Consider the following 21,494-nt stretch of genomic DNA (forward strand, 5'->3'; position numbering starts at 1 on the left):
TAAGAAGAGGAGAAATTTAAATTTTATCCCCCCCTTTTTGGTGATAAGACCAGGGCTAATGAAATCTTGCCTTTACATTTTGTTTTTTCTAGTGAAAGAATGCAGTCTCCCAGAAGAGAAGGAATACAGCAGAGAGGTCAAGAGCCAGACTCTGGCACCCATAGACCTGAGGTCCAGTCCAGTTCTGCTACATGGTAATTGGGGATCTTGCACAAACTACCTAACCTCTCAGAGCCCTGGTTTCTGAACACCTACGTCCTAGAGTTGACGGGGGATTAAATGAGGTTGTATATAAACTTTAGAGCTTTCATCCTTGAGGCACACAAAAAAGGTAAATATGAAGATCATTTTCTAAGGAATTAAAATCATAAAAGGTAGCTCACCTTTTGGAAAAGACATCTGGTGACTTCAGCACAGTGAAAGAAGGGATTTGCTTCTCATCTTGTATTTTCAGTTGTATAGGCCGCTTTACTCCCCAGAAAATGTCCAGCGTTCCTTCAACAATTAGTTTACCATCGTCAGTCTAGGGAAGAAACCAATCATCTCAAACACTGTTTTTGTATTATTTATAGAGGCAAATGTTTTAACTGAAGATGTAGAAATGAAGTCTGTAAGACATCTTAATAGATAAAAAATAAATTCTCAGGTGGGACTGTTTGGCTTTTAAATTTATCTACAAAACAATTCTATTTTTGAAACATTCTTTTATTTTTGAAAACAGCTATAACCAGCAAAGTCATAATGGTAATGACATGCCCACCAGAGGGCACAATATGCTAAAATATTTTCTGAACTCTGCTTCTTCAATTAAGTGGAATTTTAATTCTCTAATTCTATTTAGCTTAAAATTAAAGCAGAATTAAAAACTGTGCTAAAGTAGAAATCAGAAGAACAGCTATTGTTCAGTTTAGTGGCTATTTTCTCATTTCTGAACAGGAAAAATTTAGCTCACAAACTTATGCAGAACAAGTGAAATAATGTACGTAAAAACACAGTGTAAAATACACAACAAATTATATTTTTGAAAAAAATCAATAGCACTTGAATAATCTCTTTTAAGTTGGAACTATTATAACAAAAGAAGGAAATTCTATGCAAAGAAAAATTAGTAAACAGTATTGAACACTTACTTATCCTGTGGATGTAGATATTAATAACAAAGCACATTCCCATAGAATGTATTTTCTAATCTATTTCTCTCTTATATATGTAAAAGTCTGTTACTAAAGTAGTGTTATTATTATAGTAAATTTGGAAAATATAGAAAGAATATTCCAACTATCCAATAACTACTCTAACATGCAATAACTACTTGTTATTATGAAAAATCAATAATTAGAAAACATAATAAATATAAACATAAATGACTCAATTCTTATTTGAGAGTGTAATGAAAACTCCAGACTCTGGAATCAGACAGACCTGTGTTTGAACTCTGTCTCTGCCATTTCCTAGCCGTGTTCTCTTGGACAAGATGTCAAACACCTATAAAACTGGGCTGCTTCTTCTGAAGAATGAAATCATAACAATCCTTGATTCATAGGACCTCGTATTTAAAGTGCTCAATTGGTGGCGCAGTGGTTGAGAATCTGCCTGCCAATGCAGGGGACGCGGGTTCGAGCCCTGGTCTGGGAAGATCCCACGTGCCGCGGAGCAACTAGACCCGTGAGCCACAACTACTGAGCCTGCGTGTCTGGAGCCTGTGCTCCGCAACAAGAGAGGCCGCGACAGTGAGAGGCCCGCGCACCGCGATGAAGAGCGGCCCCCGCTCGCCGCAACTGGAGAAAGCCCTCGCGCAGAAACGAAGACCCAACACAGCCAAAAATAAATTTAAAAAAAAAAAAAATAAATAAAGTGCTCAATAAATGTTATTGCTTATTATTTCTTTGGCTGACAAACCTACTTTGGAGTCACTCCTGAAACAAAGTTTTGCTCTTTCTCCCCCTTTTGTGTTCATATCTCAGATCACTGTGAGGTCAGGTACCAATCAGTTGTCCTTAACAGCCAAACATAATTTGCTCTCTGAAATGGCAGTACATGATGCGGAGCCTACATTTTACTTATTGATGTATAAATCTTTTCGTGGCTTAATTATACTACAATGAATCCCTTATATCAAAAACTCATAGAATAACTGCTCTTTTCAGGTTATCTAACTTTTGCTTTCAAGAAGAAACACTCCACCTATTATCAGAAAATGAGGTTTTCTCATGTAAGGAATATCAGAATATTTTTTAATTTCAGAAACCATCTCTAGGACTTCCCTGGTGGCGCAGAGGTTAAGAATCCGCCTGCCAATGCAGGGGACACGGGTTCAAGCCCTGGTCCGGGAGGACCCCACATGCCATGGAGCAACGAGGCCTGTGCGCCACAACTACTGAGCCTGTGCTCTAGAGCCCGTAAGCCACAACTACTGAGCCTGCGTGCCACAACTACTGAAGCCTGTGCACCTAGAGCCCGTGCTCCACAAGAGAAGCCACTACAATGAGAAGCCTGCGCACCGCAACCAAGAGTAGCCCTCGTTCGCTGCAACTAGAGAAAGCCCGTGCGCAGCAACGAAGACCCAGTGCAGCCATAAATAAATAAATAAATTGAATTAAAAAAAAAAAAAAAGAAATCATCCCTGTTGAAAGTAACTAGATAAATTATCCCTGAAGGCTTGTTTATACTTATCTAATCTCATTGTCTCAATCTTTAGGCCTTTTCTCTTCTAGATCTACACCAATACCCTTGGTGATCTCAATGATCCTTATACGCCATCTCTAAACTAATAGCTCCCAACTTTAGATATACAGCCCAAACCTTCCCCTAAACTTCAGTTGTCAAACTTGACATCAAATTTAATATGTTCCTAATTAACTTTTGATCTTTCTTCCTGTAAATATTTTCCTTTCCCAGTCTTCCCCATCTTGGTAAATAGAACGCCCATCTTTCCAGTTGTTCAGGTCAACATTTTTAAAGTCACCATTAATCTTTCTTTCATACTTAACCTCTCAAAATCCAATACGTTAGCAAATCCTATTAGCTTTACCTTAAAAATATATCCCCAATATGGCTATACTCACCATGGGTACTACCACAATTCTAGTTTATGCCATTGTCATTGTTTGCCTGATTATTTCAACAGTTTCTTTGTGGTCTACCTCATTCTTCTCTTGCCCCTCTATGTATTCCTAGTAGCTAGAGAGATCGTTTTATTTTTTACTTTTTTAACTTTTTATTTTATATTGGAGTATAGTTGATTAACAATGTTGTATTAGTTTCGGGTGTACAACAAAGTGATTCAGCTATACATATATATGTATCTATTCTTTTTCAAATTCTTTTCCCATTTAGATTGTTACATAATATTGAGCAGGTTCCCTGTGCTGTACAGTAGGTCCTTGTTGGTTATCCACTTTAAATATAGCAGTGTGTACATGTCAATCCCAAACTCCCTAACTATCCCTCCCCCCCTTCCCCCCAGTAACCATAAGTTCGTTAGAGAGATCCTTTTAAAATGAATCTTTAGATACTACCACAACTCCTCAGTGGCTTTCCATCTCATTCCAAGTACAAGCTGAAGTCTTCACAATGATCTATAAGAGCCTACATGCTCTGGTGCCCTCTCCTTCTCAGTTCTCTCTATAGCTTCCTTGTTCTCTACTATCCCATTCCCACAAGGTCCCTGCTGCACTGGCTTCCCCACCGTACCTCAGTTACACCAGCCAGGCTCAGGACCTTTATTGGGCTGCTGGATATGTCTGTGCCTGGAATGTGTGTCCCACAGACTTCTACAAGGTTTGCTCCCTGACATCTTTCAGTCTTTGGTCAAATGTTCCTCTTTCCCCATCCACTTAGATTCCTGAGCCCTCTTCCCTGCTTTGTTATTCTCCACAGCCTTTCTTTTTTTGGCTGCATTGGGTCTTCATTGCTGCACGTGGGCTTTCTCTAGTTGCGGCGAGCAGGGGCTACTCTTTGCTGTGGTGCGCGGGCTTCTCATTGTGGTGGCTTCTCTTGTTGCAGAGCACGGGCTCTAGGTGCGCAGGCTTCAGTAGCTGTAGCACATAGCTGCAGTAGGCAACTCAGTAGTTGTGTCGCACAGGCTTAGTTGCTCCGCAGCATGTGGGATCTTCCCAGACCAGGGCTCGAACCCGTGTCCCCTGCATTGACAGGCAGATTCTTAACCACTGTGCCACCAGGGAAGTCCCTCTCCACAGCCTTTATCGCCATTGGATACACAGTTTACTTTTTTGTTTCTTTTCTGACTACTAAAATGTAAGCAGCATGAAGGCAGGACATAGTCTAGTTTCTTCATTGCTATGTCTCTAGCTTTTAGAACAATGTCTGCTGTGTTGTATACAATAAATATTCATTAAATTAATTAATCAGAGATTTAGAAAGCTACATGCTATTCTCCATGGACTGCCCCTTTTAACAGTGTCCATCATTGTAACTAAGTCAGAGACTTGGAAAATTCCGGATTCTAACTTTATTGACAGTGAGTAAAGATGGAAAGATTAAGCAATCTGATATTCTCACTGTAAACTTTACTTCATACAGTTTTAAAAAATCATGTAAGACAGACACTTTATTCTAAAAAATCAAATGACTTTTACAAATTGAGCACTGATTCACAGAATAGGAAATGACATGCCTCGACTTATATGTTTGTCACATCAAAATTCAAACATTTTCCTAAAGGAAACGAACTTCTTAACATCATGAATTCTGTGGAAACAACTGAATTAAAATATAAAATCATTTTCTTAAAGTTTTGATCTTTTCTTAAATTTTATATTTTCACAATTACCTATATGAGAGATCTAAGATACAGGATAATATTGAAATAATTTAAAATTAGGCCATTTAAAAAATTTAAGCCCATTTCTTTATAAAGGGATTAGTTATTTCCTACTTCTGTAGGAAATTACATTTGGGCAGGTAATTGAAATGTCCAATCAAACTAAATCATTTAAGCTCACTAGTAAAGGCCAGAGAGGTTTATAAATTTCCTTCTGTTCCAATTGCAGATTTAAGCCAATGGTGACCTAAAGTCAATGCTGTACACATTTGAAGATCTGAAACATAGGTAGAAGGTTCTAATGTTCCCTAGGACCAGGAAGATATTGCAAAGATGTGAAGTGAGTCCCATTAGAATACAAGACTGAGTAGAAAGACCTGTGGAGAACGAGGCATTAAAAAAACCAATCTAAGGCCACTTTGTACAGTAGCCTGCCAGTTGCAACCTTAAAAATGCTTGCTGAATTGTTTCTAGGATAGATTTTTAATGGAATTGCTGTTCAAAAGATGTTCATACTCTGTTTTCAAAGTAGAAAGCAAATATGTCATTAAAGTTGTTTTAAACTTTTTCCCATTCTAAAAAATACTTGGAAAGTCACAGATGTTTCAGGACTAGGATTTTGCAATATAGTCTAAAACTGAAAAATCATGATCAAGTTAAAGATTCACCTGTTTCTCCCAGACCATTTGCGTTATGGACTCCAACTTATCCTGACTTCTCTGTACTTTTATGGATTTTTTTTCTTCTGTGAATCAAACTGTACTGCATTTCTTTGACGGGCTTACCTGTCCGTATAAAATATGCAGATTTTTCTGGTTCCTATAAAAGATGTTATAGGTCTTCAATAAAGAATTAAGTTGTTCCCTAAAAAAACAATATTACATTCAGTTACAATCAGTCTTAGGCTCTTTAATGGTAGAAGGCAATAATGGTGACTTCAGTTCAAAAATGTATGAGATAGGAAAAAATGGTTCAATGGAATCTTTACTATTCTGTCATTTTAATACAGGTCATTGAAAACTGAAGCCTTTTTAGGACATCAACAAATGTTGAAGGTGTTAATTCATAAATAAATAATCAAAGTAAAACAAATAAAATCTGGTCTTAGGTGGTTACTTTCCCTTAGTGAAGATGTGTGTTAATAATTTCAAAGTTGAATTTGATTTTTAAAAAGTCCTTCAAAATTTTCCATAATGAAGAAATGACTGGCTGCAAAGAGCTGTTTGAATTGAATATATAATCTAAAGCAGTGGTTCTCAACCCATTTAAGTCACAGTATCTTTTGAAACCCTGATGAAAGCTTTGGCTTCCCTGCAGGGGTGTGGATTAATCCTATATATAAACACGTAGTTTTGCATATACAATGTGTAGTAGCTAATTTATGTGCTATTTTGAAAGACTTTCCTGATAAACAAGGACGGAGTTATTTTCCACATGGTGTAAGTATAGGTTCTTTTTGTCTGACAGTGACAAACTGACATTTAAAAATATTCTTTGTTTAAAATTCTGGAGTAAAAGAGAATTCCCTGGCTGTCCAGTGGTTAGAACTCCAGGCTTTCATGGCCAAGGGTCCAGGTTTGATCGCTGTTCAGGAACCTAAGATCCCACAAGCTGTGTAGTGCGGCCAAAAAAAAAAAAAAAAAGAAAAGAAAAAAATTCTGGAGTGTATACATCAAAATATTTCTAGTGGGTGGTAGGATTTGAGATGATTTTAAATATTTTTCTACTGTCCTCTCTGTTGTCAAGTTCTTCCCGGGGTTGTTGTTGTTTTTATAAAATTTTGAGTTAGCTTTATTTTGACAGTTAACAATTAAAATATTTTCATAAGAGAATAAATAAATAAATAACCAAAGGATGGAAAATGACTGCAGGCAAAGTGGTGAGGAAAGTGTTCTATAGCAGGAGGCAGCTGTAAAACAGATTTCATTTCACATTCCTTTTTTGTTTTACAACATTTAATCAACCTAATTTAAGCACCTAGTATGTGCCTGACTTTATGCTTTCCACTGGAGATCCAGCAACAGCTCAGGAATGGTTGTTGCTCCTGAGCATCTCACCCTCTGTGGCAGGTGGGCTCTGGCAATGGGAATGCTGGTTCCTGCCACACCTCCGTCCTCCCTTTGTGCTACCACAGCTCAAGATGCTGCTCTCACTCACCCTGCTGGTCCAAGCTATCTTCTCTCACCTGCATTATGGCAACAGTCTCCTAAAAGCCTCCCTGTGTTTGTTGTCTATTCTCAACAGCAGGAGTTATTTTAAGACAAACCTGATCACCTCTCTCCTTTGCTCAAAGCTCTTCAATATCTTCTCATCATTAGAATAAAAACCAATATCCTTCCAATGACTTCAAAGGCCAGTTGGGATCTGATCCCTGTTACACCTTCCATCTCATTTCTACTTCTCTTTCCTTCACTCACTGAACTCTAGCCGCTGGCCTCCTTGATGTTCCTTGAGTACTCCAGGCACATTCTCACCCCAGGGTCTTTGTACATGCTGCTCCCTCTACCCAGAATGACCTCCCCCACGCCATCACACTGTTAGTGCATTCATTTTTTTTTAGCTATTTACTCCAAAGTCACCTGCTCAAGGAGTCCTTCTTGACAACCAAATCTGAAAGTTTGCCTTCTCCCAACATTCATATCCTGCTTTCCTCCTTACCTCTGCCCCTTGGTCACCATCTAACCTTGAATATATTTTATTTATTTATCTTATATTCTGTCTCCTTCACTAGACTGTAGCTCCAAGAGACTAGGCTTGCTTCCATGTTTCGTTCACACTATGTTTCATGTGCCTGGAAGAGAGCGTGGCACATAGTAAGAACTCAACAAACACTGGTTGAATGAAATCATCAGAAGAAGTCTTATTCCTAAAATAAAACCAAACATATCAACAGGTGGAAAGCTTTTTTATATAAGTTGTTTTATGGGGGAGACATCTCATGATATTAAACTTCCAGATATAGTCATTGATAAAATCCCTTTGATCTTCAATACCTGTCTCCCTCCCATAAGAATACTTGGCTCCATGAGGGCAGGAATTTTGGTCTATTTTATTCATTGCTGTCTTCCCAGTGCTTAGAGCAGAGCTTTGCACATAGTGGGCTCTTATTCAATAAGCATTTAATGAATACTGAATGACAGAGTTCATGTATATTGATTTTTATGTTTGAGATCAGGTAAACATACTTTCCACTTGACTTTTCTCACTTGTAATTTTTAATGCGCACATTTCCAAGGATCAGGACACTCCACACAAACACCACATAAAAAAATTCTACAGAATTCCTCCATGTTATTATTCCGTTTCCCAACTGGCTTACTTTAGAATTTTAGTGCTGATGAATATTTCTGTTCTAAACATCACTGGGCACACAAGGGATTTTGTTTCATTGGAGTCATTGCTGTGGGATGGTTCCTTAAAATTAACATACTGGTAAAGAGCATGAAGACTTTTATAGCTCTCATTATTGGGTGCCAGGGCAGCATATGGAAGTTTCCGGTTCACTTGGGATGCAACTCCTGATATGCTGAGCTGTGAGAGTTGTTATTAAAGTAAATGAATTTTTACATAACCTTATTCCCTCAGCTTCTGTTTCTGATTAAACTGCATGATAAGGTATGGTACAAGTATCCTTCAAAGTATTTACCTCAGGACCATGTTTGATTAGAAAGATAATTCTCTGGGAACAAGCTACTTGGAAAATGTTTCTGTATCTGAAGAAACCTGACTAGATCTTTCTGCACAGAAATAAGTCTCCAAATGACCCAGGGAGTCAGCAAACTGTGGTCCCAGGCCACCTGCTTTTGCAAATAAAGTTTTATTGGAATACAGCCACACTAATTTGTTTGCCTATTGTCTATAGCTGCTTTCTTTCTATGACTGCAGAGTTGAGTAGTTGTGATACAAACCATATGGCCCACAAAGCCTAAAATATTTATTATCTGACCTTTTACAGAGATAGTTGGCCAACCTATAAACCATGTGTGACACAGGGTAACTAAATACCACAGAAATCTTCCATAGTTTTCTCACCACAGGCAGGATCTTTCCGACTATCAATGAAACTTTGAAGGATTTTGGCATGTGGAAGAAGAAAAGAGTTCAGTCAAATAGTGTTGGGATAAAATTAGGTAAGTTAATGGTGCAATAAAGGGAGAAACTAGAAAAGAAAATCCAGAAGTTAGGTGAACAACTATAGTAATGGTGTATGCATTCCAAATATTAAAACTTCATCACATTTTAATCGTATGGACTTTACCAGAGGAACTTTTGAAGATGATTAGTTTATGCACCTGATGAAGCAATGGGTTAATACAACACGAGGATAAAGTGTAGCCTGCAACATTCTCACTCGACTTGTTGGCATTAAAGGCACAAAGAGCTGAAGAAGTTATGGTCAAGTTGATTATCTCTTATCTGCTGACTGATTCAAATTTTGTCCTCTAACAGAAGACCTGTCCTAATGGTCATCATTCATACATTTGCTGTGTGAGCACAATAAAGAGGCCTCAGCCATACACTGAGGCGGGTGAGAGCTTGAAGGAATAGACGCTGCCTACTGTGCACTTTGGAGGGGAAGGATTAAGCAAGAAGAGTGTGAGGAGCTTACCAGGCAAAGAAAATATTAACAAGGACATTCTAGATATTTCTGTAGTTTTTGTGGCAAAAGCTTAACGAGTTGGGACTCTAAGAGTAGAACATGTAAAATGGGGAATGGTGAGTGATGAAGAAGCAGGCAGGAACCTTGTGAACAATTTTAAGAAGCTTAAAATTCACCCTGCAGGCAATGGGCAGTTACTGGAGGTTGCAGGCAAGTGTAAGGTATGATGCGCTTAAGGGCCACTAGGGAGCTTATGGAAGACAGATTGCAGGACAAAACAACACGGACGCAGCAAGATGAATGGAAAAATTGCAATGGTATTGGGGTAGAGAGCCAAGGCTATGTTCTGTGGAAAGGTGATCAAATGTCCCTCATGTACAGAAGAATCTAAAGTCTAGAAGAGACCTAAAATAAGTATAGGGATTATTTGGCTTAGGAGATCCAAAGGCCACCATTAAAGTGTTATCTAGGCAGTCCCTAGTCAGGAAAGGGAAGACTGATTTAATATACATGGTGACTTGTCAGTGGTAATTATAATGTATTTTTTAGGATTTAACTTAAATGTTAGCTATGGACCTCCCTATCTCATAAAAAAGTAAAAAAATCATCTGTGTACTTTTCCCTCTCAGCCCCAAAGAGTCCCCCGCCCAGCCTAGACCAGACTGCTTAGCAGCTGTTCAACTGCCCTAACAAAGCTATAAAGTGGGTGATAAGAAATGAATTCCATATCCAGTCTTCTCGGTTTACAAATTTGTCTAGAAGCCACAGGGACACCCAAGAAGTTGGCATGGTACAAACAGCCTGTGTATCAATACTTTACGTGTGATACATAAATTGATTTTCTAAGAAGAGCTTGGTTTTCTCGAACATGAAATACTGTATCATAATATATCCATAATCCATAATATATAAGGATTTTAAAAAAACATTATCACATAATATATAACATGAATAGTGTTTTTATAAAACTAAGGAATAGCAAACTTCTATGTAAACTGGACTTCTAACTGAATGAACACATAGAATCATAAGCTTCCCCGGGACAGAAGCTGGCACTGTGCACTGACAGTACAGAGAGGGGACCCTGATAGATGCAGATGGACACCCAGAATTAGTCATTACAGCTCCTGGGTGAGTGCTAACCAGGGAAGGACTTAACATGGGGGGCGACAGGTATAGGGGAATGACGCCAGGGCTCCTGCTCCTTTAAGGTTCCCTGTTCCTGTAAGGCTCCCAGCTCAGTTTTAATGAGTAAAAGTGGATCCAGAGTTGACTGTAAAATGCTTAGGTGTACTTTGCACTCTGTGGTCTGAATTGCATCTGCTCAGCAGATGGGAATTACCCACACTCTGACGTTTGTCATGAATAATGGGCTGAGCAAGACAGGAGTTCCTCAATCTTATCACGCTATTTGGCCGGAAGAAACACTGTGTATTTAATTTTATAAACTGTAATATGCATTGACATATTGGACAGCATGATGAGTGGAAATGAGTTATGCCCTGCATCCATAGATAGAATGAATGCCAAATTTTAGTTGTAATTAGAGTTCTCCCTCATTTTAGTAATGATTTACAGCATAATTCAGTGGCTATCTGATCCTTTTCCTGGAAACCAAAAAACCCCGTCTCATTCTTTACTAAGTGATTCTTACAATTTGGACAAAGGCAAACCAGAAATACTGTTGTATGCTGTAGCCCAACACAAGCTTCAGAGATTGCCACATGACACAAAATAAACTTCAGTGGAAAATACAACCCAATGTTGTTGTACAAACCAAAGGCAAATTTGGCCATGGCTGTGCTTCCTGAGTTTGTGTTATTTCTGCCTCTTGGAGACTTGCTGAAAAATGTTCAGGCTCCCAGCCAGGCAGACACCGAACCACATAGTGACAGCAGCACTAGAGACAGCATTCTGCTGTGTGTCTTGCCATGTTTAAGAGCAGGAACCTAAAACATTCGAAAGAGTCTTTTCCACGGGATGAGGAATTGAGGCAGAATAAAAATGCTAGCTTGCTCTCTTCCACAGTCACCCCTCCCAATTTTGTTCATAATGTTACATTTTAGCAATGAGATTAACTATTTAATGTCAGGTTCAAAAAACTGAATTTAAAACTTAGAATTATTTTTACAAAAAACATATTAACACGTAAAGATAGCAAATTGATCATTTCCTGGGAATTAAGGTTGTGATTTTTTATTTTACGTGTTGTAGTTCTGTATACTTTTCAAACTCTATATAGCAAGTGCATAATACAGTCATAATGTTTTCATAATTTTGCTTCCATAAACATGTAATATGAACTCCTGTATGTTTTTGGAAAGGGGAACCAGGAAATATGGGGACAAAAGAACGAGTAAAGCCTTATCATTAAGCTCTTTGCCAAGACAAACCATCATTCCATATTACTGACGTCTGCAAGCAGTCTTAACCCACGTTATCCTTCGTTACTGTCAACTTGAATCCTGGAATTAAAATTGCAAACTCCTGCCACCCCTCTTCCATAGGTGGCTACAGCTCCAGTTCTTTTTGTCTTTGGCCTCATCTCCTGGCTCAAACGATGAGGAAAGAAGACTGCTTTTCAACCTTTGCTTAGAGACGTTCTTCAGCTAGCAAAGTAGGTTATTCATTTCCATTGCAAATGAAGGGATTGGGTTCCACAGTTTGAATACTGAGAAGCTGGGAAGGGAAGGGCTATCTCGATTGAAGCAAAAATGCAAAACCTGAATGATCAGGGAGGCCTGAATTTGTTTAACTCTCCCGACTTCCTTCAAAGGGCTGCCCTTTTTGAAAAGGAAGGGTTTTGAACATCTTTAGCAACTCAGCTCAAGTATCATTAATTATTGCTGGTGGTTGGGATGATGGTGCCTGTGATTTGTTTGCCTTTTTCTTCCAAGCAGTTCTATTCTAGACCCTAAGTCTCTGTCAGTGCTGACAATTGATAATGAAAAGGACCTGGGAGTTTCCTGAAATCCATTAGTAATCTAATCAGTAAGGTAATATAACTAGACTTGTCTCATCTCCACCACATAACCACCCTCTGGCTGCTTTTGGCCATTTTGTGACTTTTGTATTTTCTGAGGTATACATCTTTTTAAGATTACCCCTGTAAACAATGGCCCTGGAGCCATTAACGAATAGACCTATCAACTTCTCTCAGGTCCTTAACACCTAGAACTCAGATAAGAGCAAAAGGATTAAAGATTAAGGTATAATTTCACAATATTAAAAAGAAATTTGAAGTGACTGATGGCTAGTCGGTTGATAGAAAACAAAAACCCCCAAAATGTTTTCTTGATTATGAAAACTCCACTGTTTCAGAGCGGAGCTGTAGCTACTCAGAACAATGTCACTAGATGTTGGTAAGACATGGAAGAGGGGATAAAAAGGGAGAGGCAAAGAAGGATTGTATCATTTATTAAAATGCTCGTGCTTCTGAAGAAGACGGGAATGTGCTTTAGAGCTGATATCTGATTTTGAAGAGAATTCCTTTATAAGGGTAACTATCAGATTTTATATTTTAACACACCAGCTTGTTTTCTAACAACCTCAGATAAAGGAAGACACTTATCTACTCTCTTTGCCTCTATGGTTTGGCTTCTGAAGATTTTTATGAAAAATTCACAGCCTATTATTCCAGTTGGCGGCTGCAATGCTCAGCTTCCGCATCAGACCTTGGTTTCTGTTATCACATGCAGCTGACTTCCTAAGGGCAGCCCAAGCAGTTTGTGGACGGGGAAGAAAGAATGAGGGAAGTCTATGCTCTACAATCTCCTTTTCTGGCCTGAAACACAGAGAAGTATGGTCTCTGGCTCACAGCCCTGACACTATTTGCAAATCAGTACTGATCTTTATATTCTATTCTAATCCAAAGTAGGGACTTGAAACTACCTCCACTTCGATGGAATAGTCTGTTTCTTGTTGTAGCTGATGGTTTTGGAGAGAACAAAGAAATATTTAGTGCCCAAGAAAAAGCTGTTTGAAAAGTACAGAAAAATTATGTGTCCTGAATGTGTGGACAATATGAAACACAGTGGTAGATGTTAGATAAATGGTCCTAAAACCGGACCTGAAGGGCTTGTTGAAACAGATCATGAGTGGCACCTCCAAAGTTTCTTATTGAGTTATGTCTGGTGTGGGTCCTGAGAATTTGCATTTTTAACGTGTTCCCAGGTGATTCTGATGCTGCTATTGCAGAGACCACACTTTTGAGATCCATTCTTTCAGATCTCAGGATGCTGAGAATCACGGTGATAATATTCTTTTAGGGGAAGGGAAGTCTATCAACTGGCAGGTTGCAGATTGAAATAGGTGGACATTCCAACTGAAACTAAAATAGTTACATATAACCAGCCTACTAACATTTCTGCCCTTTCCTCCTCTGTTACTGAAGTAAGAGGCCAGGGAACACTGTCCTTGCAGACATTCTTTGGGAGGAAGTTTGTTCTAGTTTCCTATTGTTGCTGTAACAAATTACTACAAACCTAGTGGCTTTAAACAACACAAACATATTATCTTACAGTTCTACAGGTCAAATGCAGGTCTCACTGGCTATAACCAAGGTGTCAGCAAGGCTGTACTTCTTCTGAAGGCTCTAGGGGAGAATACATTTCCTTGCTTTCTCCACTTTCCACAGCCTACCCACATTCCTTGGCTTCCAGCTCCCTTTTCCATCTTCAAAGCCAGCAGTGGCTATACAATCCTTCCCACTCCATCACTCTGACATGGAATCTTCTCACATAGTTCTCCTACCCTCCCACATTTAAGGACCCTTATGATAACATTGGACCCATCTGGATAATCTCCCAAAGTTAAGGCTAACGGATTAGCATCCTTAATTCCATCTGCAACCTTAATTCCCTTTTGCGACGTAACATAAAATATTCACAGGTTCAGGGGATTAGGAAGTAGACATCTTTAGGAGGTCATTATTCTATCACGGGATTCAGGGGTGACTCCTATCCAAATATTGTCTGAATACGTGGGAGGCATCTTGTTAGAAATCAGAATCTGTATTTTAACCGAGATCCCCAGGAAATTTGCATGTATGTTAAAATGGAGAGAAGCCCTGATATAATCACCTTGCCACTAGGTATGAAACAGTATTTAAGGGTAACATATGTCAAGCCAAAATACTAAAGTCCTGATTTAGTTCCTTGATGCTGATACTCCCATACTCACTCATCATCAGCAAAAGTTTATTGAGGGAAAAAAAAAAAAAAAGTTTATTGAGGGATTACTATGTAACAGACAATGTAATAGATGCTGGGGAGACTGCAATATTTAAAACCAATGGGGCCCCTGCAGTGATGGGAGTTGCTTTCTGGAGGAGGAAGATAGAAAAAAAAAAAACACCAAAAGAGCAAATAAAGAAATATGTTGATTTTACATAGGGGTAAGTGCCATAAGAACAATAAAACATCGTCCTGTGATGCAGCAGATGAAGGAGGGCAATTTAGAAAAGGTGATCAGGAGGCCTGAAATATTAAACTGACACCTGAGTAATGGGAAGGAGCTAGCCCTATGAAGAGTCAAAGAAAGTGTCCTGAGCAAGAGATGCCGGTGCCACATCTTGTGTGCAGGACTGAGCTTGACATGTTTAAAGGAGAAAAACAAGGGAAGAATGGCTCAAGATGAGGTTCTAAAGGTTCTCCAGGCCAGATCGCATTGGGCCTTAGAGACTCCTTATGGTAAGGAGTCTTCAATAGGAAGCTTTGTAGGGTTCAAGCAGGACACCGTGACTACATTGTAAAGAGACGTTCTGGCTGCTGGGGGAGGATTCCGGGGACAGGGAATGGAAGCTGGCAGCCCGATTAGGAGGCAGTTATAGTTGTCCAGGCAAGAGACAGTGGTGGCTTGGACTAGGTGGTGAGAAGTGGTTGGATATTGGAGGTGGAGTTGTTGGGACTTGCTGTGGCGCTGGGTGTAGAAATGAGGAAATGAAACAATTACGTTGGTTTCTAGCTTCCATTAGGATCTTGCTTCTCATTTTTCCATGATTTAAACTTTTAGGTCTTTCTAATACATGCCCTATAGATTTTTTTTTTAAAGCCAGTTGAAAAGTAAACACAGATGTGTCACACAACACGCCTCATGATTGGAGCAGATGCAGGCTGACCGTAAAAGAACACGTTTTGTGTATGAACAGCTGGGAAGTTTTGTGCTTGTTGAGGATGATTACCTTGACTTCACAGTCTGATGCCCCTTGTTCCCTTGAGATGGGGAAACTATTCTGTTAAGCCTTTCGGACTGATACGCCTTTCAGCCACTTGGACCATCGGGATTGTTACTAGAGTGTCTGAAACACAACAGGTGGTCAGTGATCCTCGGGGCCATCTACGTGAGCATGAACTAGAGACAGGGCTTTCCTTACAGGGCTTTTACGGTGCTCTTCTGTAATGCCGCCGTGGCTTTGACCACTGATTCTCTTTACACCCGAAAAAATATATTAAGCGGCCTCCTTGTTTCTATTCTGGGCATCCTCCATCTATCCAGAGTATGTAGAACATACAGAAGCATATCATCTGCTTTGGTTAACATCCTTAAATGTCTACTGCTCTTGGTATAAAAACCCCAAATCCTTATCACAGCACGTAAGGTCCTGCTTGGTCTCTCTTCCTCTTTAGCCTCTTTTACAGAGATGTTTTTTCCTGTATCCTGCATCTCAACCACTCTGGGAACTTTCACTGGCTGGAACTCTGTGCTCCCTCTGGCCATGAAGATGTCAGGCTGGCTCCCCGTGTCAGGAGTGCTCTCCTGCTGACTCTCTTAAACTTGTTAGCTTGCTTCACCTTCAGATCTCTGGACTTCCCTGCTTAGGCTAGATCCTTATTTTCTCGTAGAACTTGGTTCTTTTCCTTCTGAACGCTGACCTCATTTTGTTATCAGGCTTTTAGAGCTGTGGTCCTCACTGTGATTTCCAGAGCAGTAGCATCTGTACCACCTGGGAACTTATATGTGCAAATGCTCACTCTACCCCAGACCTGCTGAATCAGAAACTCTGGGAATGGGGCCCAGCAATCTTTATTTTACCAAGCCCTCCAGAGATTCTGATGAAGGCTCAAGTTGGAGATTTGTGGCTTCAGACTACAACCTCCATGAGAGTAGGGCTCTTGTCTGTTTTTGTTCAAAATTGCTACCCCAGCTTCTAGTCAGCGTCTGGCTAATGGTGTGCTCTCAGCAATTGTTTGTTTAGGGAATAAAATATAGAAAACTGAATGCTGAGCAATATTTAGAGGGGAAAGATCTTTTACCAGCATAGCTAACATGACCAGAAATTCAAGTAAACTCTGTGTCATCTATTTCTAGAGTCTTTGAATTTTGACCTCATCAGACTTTCTACTGAAACATTTTCAGTGTGTATTGGGCAGACAGATGATCTTGTTGTTTTTTAATGGACTAAAGTGATAAAATAGGTAAATGTGGAGTAGATAAATTTTATTGTGAATAACAGTCATATTGGTATGCTCAATGACTGTTAACAACATATACTCATTGAAAAATATCTGATATAAAGCTTAACGACCCTTTTCACTAGTCTGGGGGTGATATTATTGACCTTTATGTAAAATTGTGATATCCAATTTCTCACAATAAAAATGAATTTTTACTAGGTCACCAGACATGAATAACGGGAATGTTTACATAAATTTAAAAGAAAAACTCCCACATAGAAAAAGATTCCTCATTTTTAAAGGAGATGGTCCTACACATGTCTCAAACTTTTTGCCCTGGCTTATTTTAAAATCCTGACTCCAATCAAAATCTGTCAGGGAGGACTCCCTTATCCTTTATTAAAGACAAAAGTCCAACGGTCTTCAGAAGAGTGGTGCCCTGTCTTTATACATCTACCTGCAGGGCATGCTGGGGCTCGCAGTGTTTGCGTCAGTTCCTTTGATCCAGAGAAGACCCTGGCCATGGGACCTGGGCAAACATTGCCCTCTGGTTCTGCCCGCCAGGTAGGACGCAGCCTCTGGAACACTGGCTCTTTGTGCTGAATTTGTGCTCAGAGGTGCAGGTGGCTGCTTTCTTTGTTTCAGCAAAGGGTACCGGCCAACATGCTTGGCAACAGGAACTGTTTGGAGTGATGTCCTTTCTGCTCAAATTTATTACATTATGCTAATTAAAGTTAGTTAGTAAGGACAGGAATGCACATGTGCCTTGTGGCCACTGTTGGAAGAGCTGCAGCCTGCAAGGGTTTGTATTAGGTTCCGAAGTAGGAGAATCTAACAAGTTCCGAGAGTGAAATCTGATCTACATTCTAAAACTGGATTTGAACTCTTTCTTCAAATTCAGGATTGGCATTTACTCACCCCTAAAATGCCCTGATTTTAGCCTAAGACCTGAAGTGAAAGCACTTTGAAAGCAACCATAGGGAACCACTTTTTTTTTTTTTTTTTTTAATACTCAGCTCACTTAGAATATTTACCACGTGAAGCAACGGAGCAGTGACAACCCCAGGCAAGGAAACAGCAACTGGAATTTTAATCATTTGAGCATGGAGTTAACTTATGCCAACACCCTTCACTCAGGGAAGTTTCTAAACTCAGAAAATTCTTATCCAGGAGTAAGACATAAATGTTATATTACTTACTGTGCTATTAAATCAATACCTCTTATTTCATGGATCATATATTTGCTGAAAGCAAAATTTTCATTAAGGAGAGACTATTTTCCTATTAATTTTCAGCATTTTCATGTATTTCTGTGCATGAAAATAAATATCCCTTAATAAGTTGGTGATTTCTGTCTTGCCAGAACAATGCCTGTCGCAGAATGGGAGCTGAATAACTACTTAAGTGAATAAGTGAAGAATGGAGGGGTTTATGACAAGGTGGATATCATAGGTAGTCAATGGTATCATTATAATTTTTGGTGACTATTTTGTAAAGATTTCCCTGAGTTCCAGAAATTTTGTTTATTTCAGGTGGGCAGAAGTTCTCAAACTTTAAGCCTTTCCTCCTCTGAGCAGTAGTTTCTAGACTCCAGTAATACATCAGAATCACCTGATTAGCTCTGAGGCAGAGCGCAGCATCTGCATTGTTAATAAGCATCTTGATCGGAAGGCAGGTGGCCCCTGGACCACATTTTGAGGAATGCTATCTTCAAGTCCAGTGTTTGCGTAAATGCTATATTATTTTTACTTTACCACCTGGAATGCCAATAATACATGGATACTAGGGTCTGAAAGGGTCTCTGTGGTATAGAAGATAAACTGCAAGTGCCCAATTCAGTCAATTCAAAATATGACACAAAATAAGGGTCACTAGAAATGCAGACACTTTGGAAATATCCTCCCCTAGAATATGTGGTTTCATTTTAACATATTTCATTGTAGGCCAGTTATAAAATGGGAATGCATATAGGTTCTCAAATTTTGTTAGTTTTCTTTCTCTTCTTATAGTCTAAATGATTAGAATGTATGTATAAAAATATTTTCAGCGATTAAAAAATTACAGAATGCTGGCTTCAAGGCTATTTTGTGGGAAAGTGATTGATACAGACTGGCTGAGGGCTATGGCTGTGCTGTTCAAAACTAATTATTCATGTACTGCTTTTATGAGTTTGGCTAACTCCAAGTGTAATCTGTTATCACTTAATATTTTTCTAGTTGATGTTTCTCTTTTTATATATTTATTCAACAATTATGTATTACTTATTGCATTCATATTTGCAGAATTATATATGAAACACTACCCTCTCCCCTTAAATTTTCAGTCTTATTTGGGGAATAAAATAAATAAATATAATACATTAGAAAGTGAGAGTGTTCTGATAGCATGTGCTTCAGGATGGGTGTTTTCATTAGTTACAGGACCCATGGTTGTGAGTGACAGAAACCCAACCAAGTTACTTAGTAACTTGGTTACTAAGTAAGCTTTTATCTGTCCTGAGCAATAATGTTTGTGAAATCAAAGATTTCATGTGCTAGTTATATTTTTCTAATGCTTTCCAAGAGTGTTCAAATAAAAACCAATTATTTATGTTTAACCTAAAATCATCTCATGTATCAAGGCCATCCAGGTACCTCACCTTGGGAAAGAGGATGCAAAAGATACTTAGGTCTTACCTTCAAGGGGCTTACATTCTACCTTGGGAAACCAAGCATCTGTTATGAGGCAGTAAAGACAAGGCAAGAAGCCTTAAGCTGTTGGTGGGAGAGACAGATCATCAAACTATTTTAGAAAGCTAATTTGTAACAATAACATTAGACTTACTTGTATACTTTGATTCAGTAATTACACTTCTGTGAACTAGTCCTTGTGTATTCAAAATATTGGAGCCATCTTGAAGGTCAAAATTAAAGGAATTATATTATGACATTTCTATATTGTTGAGTGATATAGTATCATTAAAATCATCTTTAGGAAGATTATTTTAATAGTATGGGGTAATATTCGTAATATAATGCCAGGTGTGTAAAACAAGATATAGAATGATCTCAACTATATAAAATAAAATCCTTAGAATATGGAGAATATGACAAAATTAAACAGTATATTTTCTGAGTACTAAGATTATGGATAATTTTATTCTTTCAATCTATATGTTTCTATATTTTCTCAACTTTTATAATATAAATACATAAAATATAATTTATAAAATAAACATACTTTCATAATTAGGAAGTAAATATTTTAAAAGAACAAATACACAAGTAATTAACAGGCTAATTAAAATCTTACTGCAGTTCAGGGAGGATTTCATGGGAAAAGTGAGGAACTGACACTGGGAAACTATAAAATATTACAAAGGAAACAAAAGTTGACCTGGTAACCACCAGTGTATGGAATAGGTGTTTAGCTCAGTGAAAATTCTTGTTTTTCATACTGTGATTACACAGATGAATAAAAGGAATGTGGTGTCCAGGAGGAGAAGTTACCATCAGCTGCTCATGGCTACAAATGAGATCGACATGAATCAATTAAGAACAGAACAAAGAGCTTCATGAAGGTGGAAGAAAGCTGTTCTAGAGAAACAGAGGATTCAAGGACTGAAAATAAAGAGAAACACATGTGAACACAGCAGGATTGGGAAGAACAGGACCACCCCTTGGAGCAGACATGAGTTAGGGAGGGCACTGGGACTTCTCTATGACATTTGTCTTGAGGTTTTATAGGGGAAGAGAGGTCATGGAGATGCCAGTGAGTGCAGAAGGGGATTGTGAATTGCTATTTGGATTATGTGGTGCCTGTTTAGGGCGTCTTTTAATCCGATCACAAGGGTAAATCTAAAGGTTTTGGTGAGAAAGGACCTTGCTTCCTCAGGAATCCAAGAGGCGAAGAGCAGCTGTGTAGCTGAAGTAGATGAAAAGGAAAACGATTGCAACCTCAGACTGAGAGGTGGCCCCGGGAGTAGTTTAGCAATGCACTGAGGGCGGGGCTGGTGGGAGATGAGAATCAGGATTCCATGGGCTGACCTGAGTCAAGCAGAGTTGAATAACAGGAAAATACGTACAAGGGTTCGTACATTCTTCTCTTATGCCGTGTACTGTTTCTTCTCGAAACTTCCCTCCCAGTGTGGTAAATTTGTTTTCCTGGCTGGTTAAACTTACACTGCACAGAAGGCATTTACGCAAAAAGGAACACTGGTGTAGACCCCGGGCTACTGTCTTTGGAGACACCTTTGTTCAATGTTTCTGTAATTTTCTCTGGGGGGAGGCACTGTGGTAGGGGGACCTTCTTGGGGCTGTGCTGGGCTCTTACCCTGTTCTGCCCTTTCTGTCACTCTCTCGTGAGCCTCTTCCCTTTTCTTCACAGCCTCTCCCATCTTCTCCGTCATCCCTCTATCTTGAATCTCATTTGTCTCCTGCTTCTCCTGCAGATCACTCACATGCTTTTTTTCATCATTTTCTCTTCCCAAACCATCATCTTTCAGGTCCTCTCAACAATGTCCGTCCTGTTACCATGTCCATCTCTTACTTCTCTCTAGGATCTTTCTGTCTCTCTTCCCTTTGGTTTCATATGGATGTTACTTTCTCTGACTTTCATTATCAGTCATCTGCACTTATTTTAAAAATTAATTTCTGCCTTTCATTTCAATTTCCCATTTTCTCAACTTCCCTCTTCTCCTTGTATCTCCAGCAACACTTTAGCTACCTTGACATCCCAA

General features: G+C 39.1%; 1 protein-coding gene across 2 annotated transcripts in view; it reads right to left on the reverse strand.

Annotated features, from left to right (window-relative positions):
- Positions 1-21,494, reverse strand: part of RASSF6 (Ras association domain family member 6) — a 57,383-nt gene that overhangs the window by 21,567 nt on the left and 14,322 nt on the right. Inside the window, exons 1-3 of one of the 2 annotated variants that reach the window (XM_061191459.1) lie at positions 7,442-7,509; positions 5,569-5,647; positions 384-523 (exon numbers count right to left, since the gene is read on the reverse strand). In XM_061191459.1, coding sequence (XP_061047442.1) covers positions 384-523; positions 5,569-5,647; positions 7,442-7,461 — 239 coding nt within the window. In that variant the 5' untranslated portion in view covers positions 7,462-7,509. Of the gene's footprint in view, positions 1-383; positions 524-5,568; positions 5,648-7,441; positions 7,510-21,494 lie in introns of those variants that run through there. The other variant, XM_061191458.1, reaches the window with a different exon arrangement.

Source organism: Eubalaena glacialis, chromosome 5 (assembly GCF_028564815.1).
Source record: "Eubalaena glacialis isolate mEubGla1 chromosome 5, mEubGla1.1.hap2.+ XY, whole genome shotgun sequence".
Lineage (NCBI taxonomy): Eukaryota > Metazoa > Chordata > Mammalia > Artiodactyla > Balaenidae > Eubalaena > Eubalaena glacialis.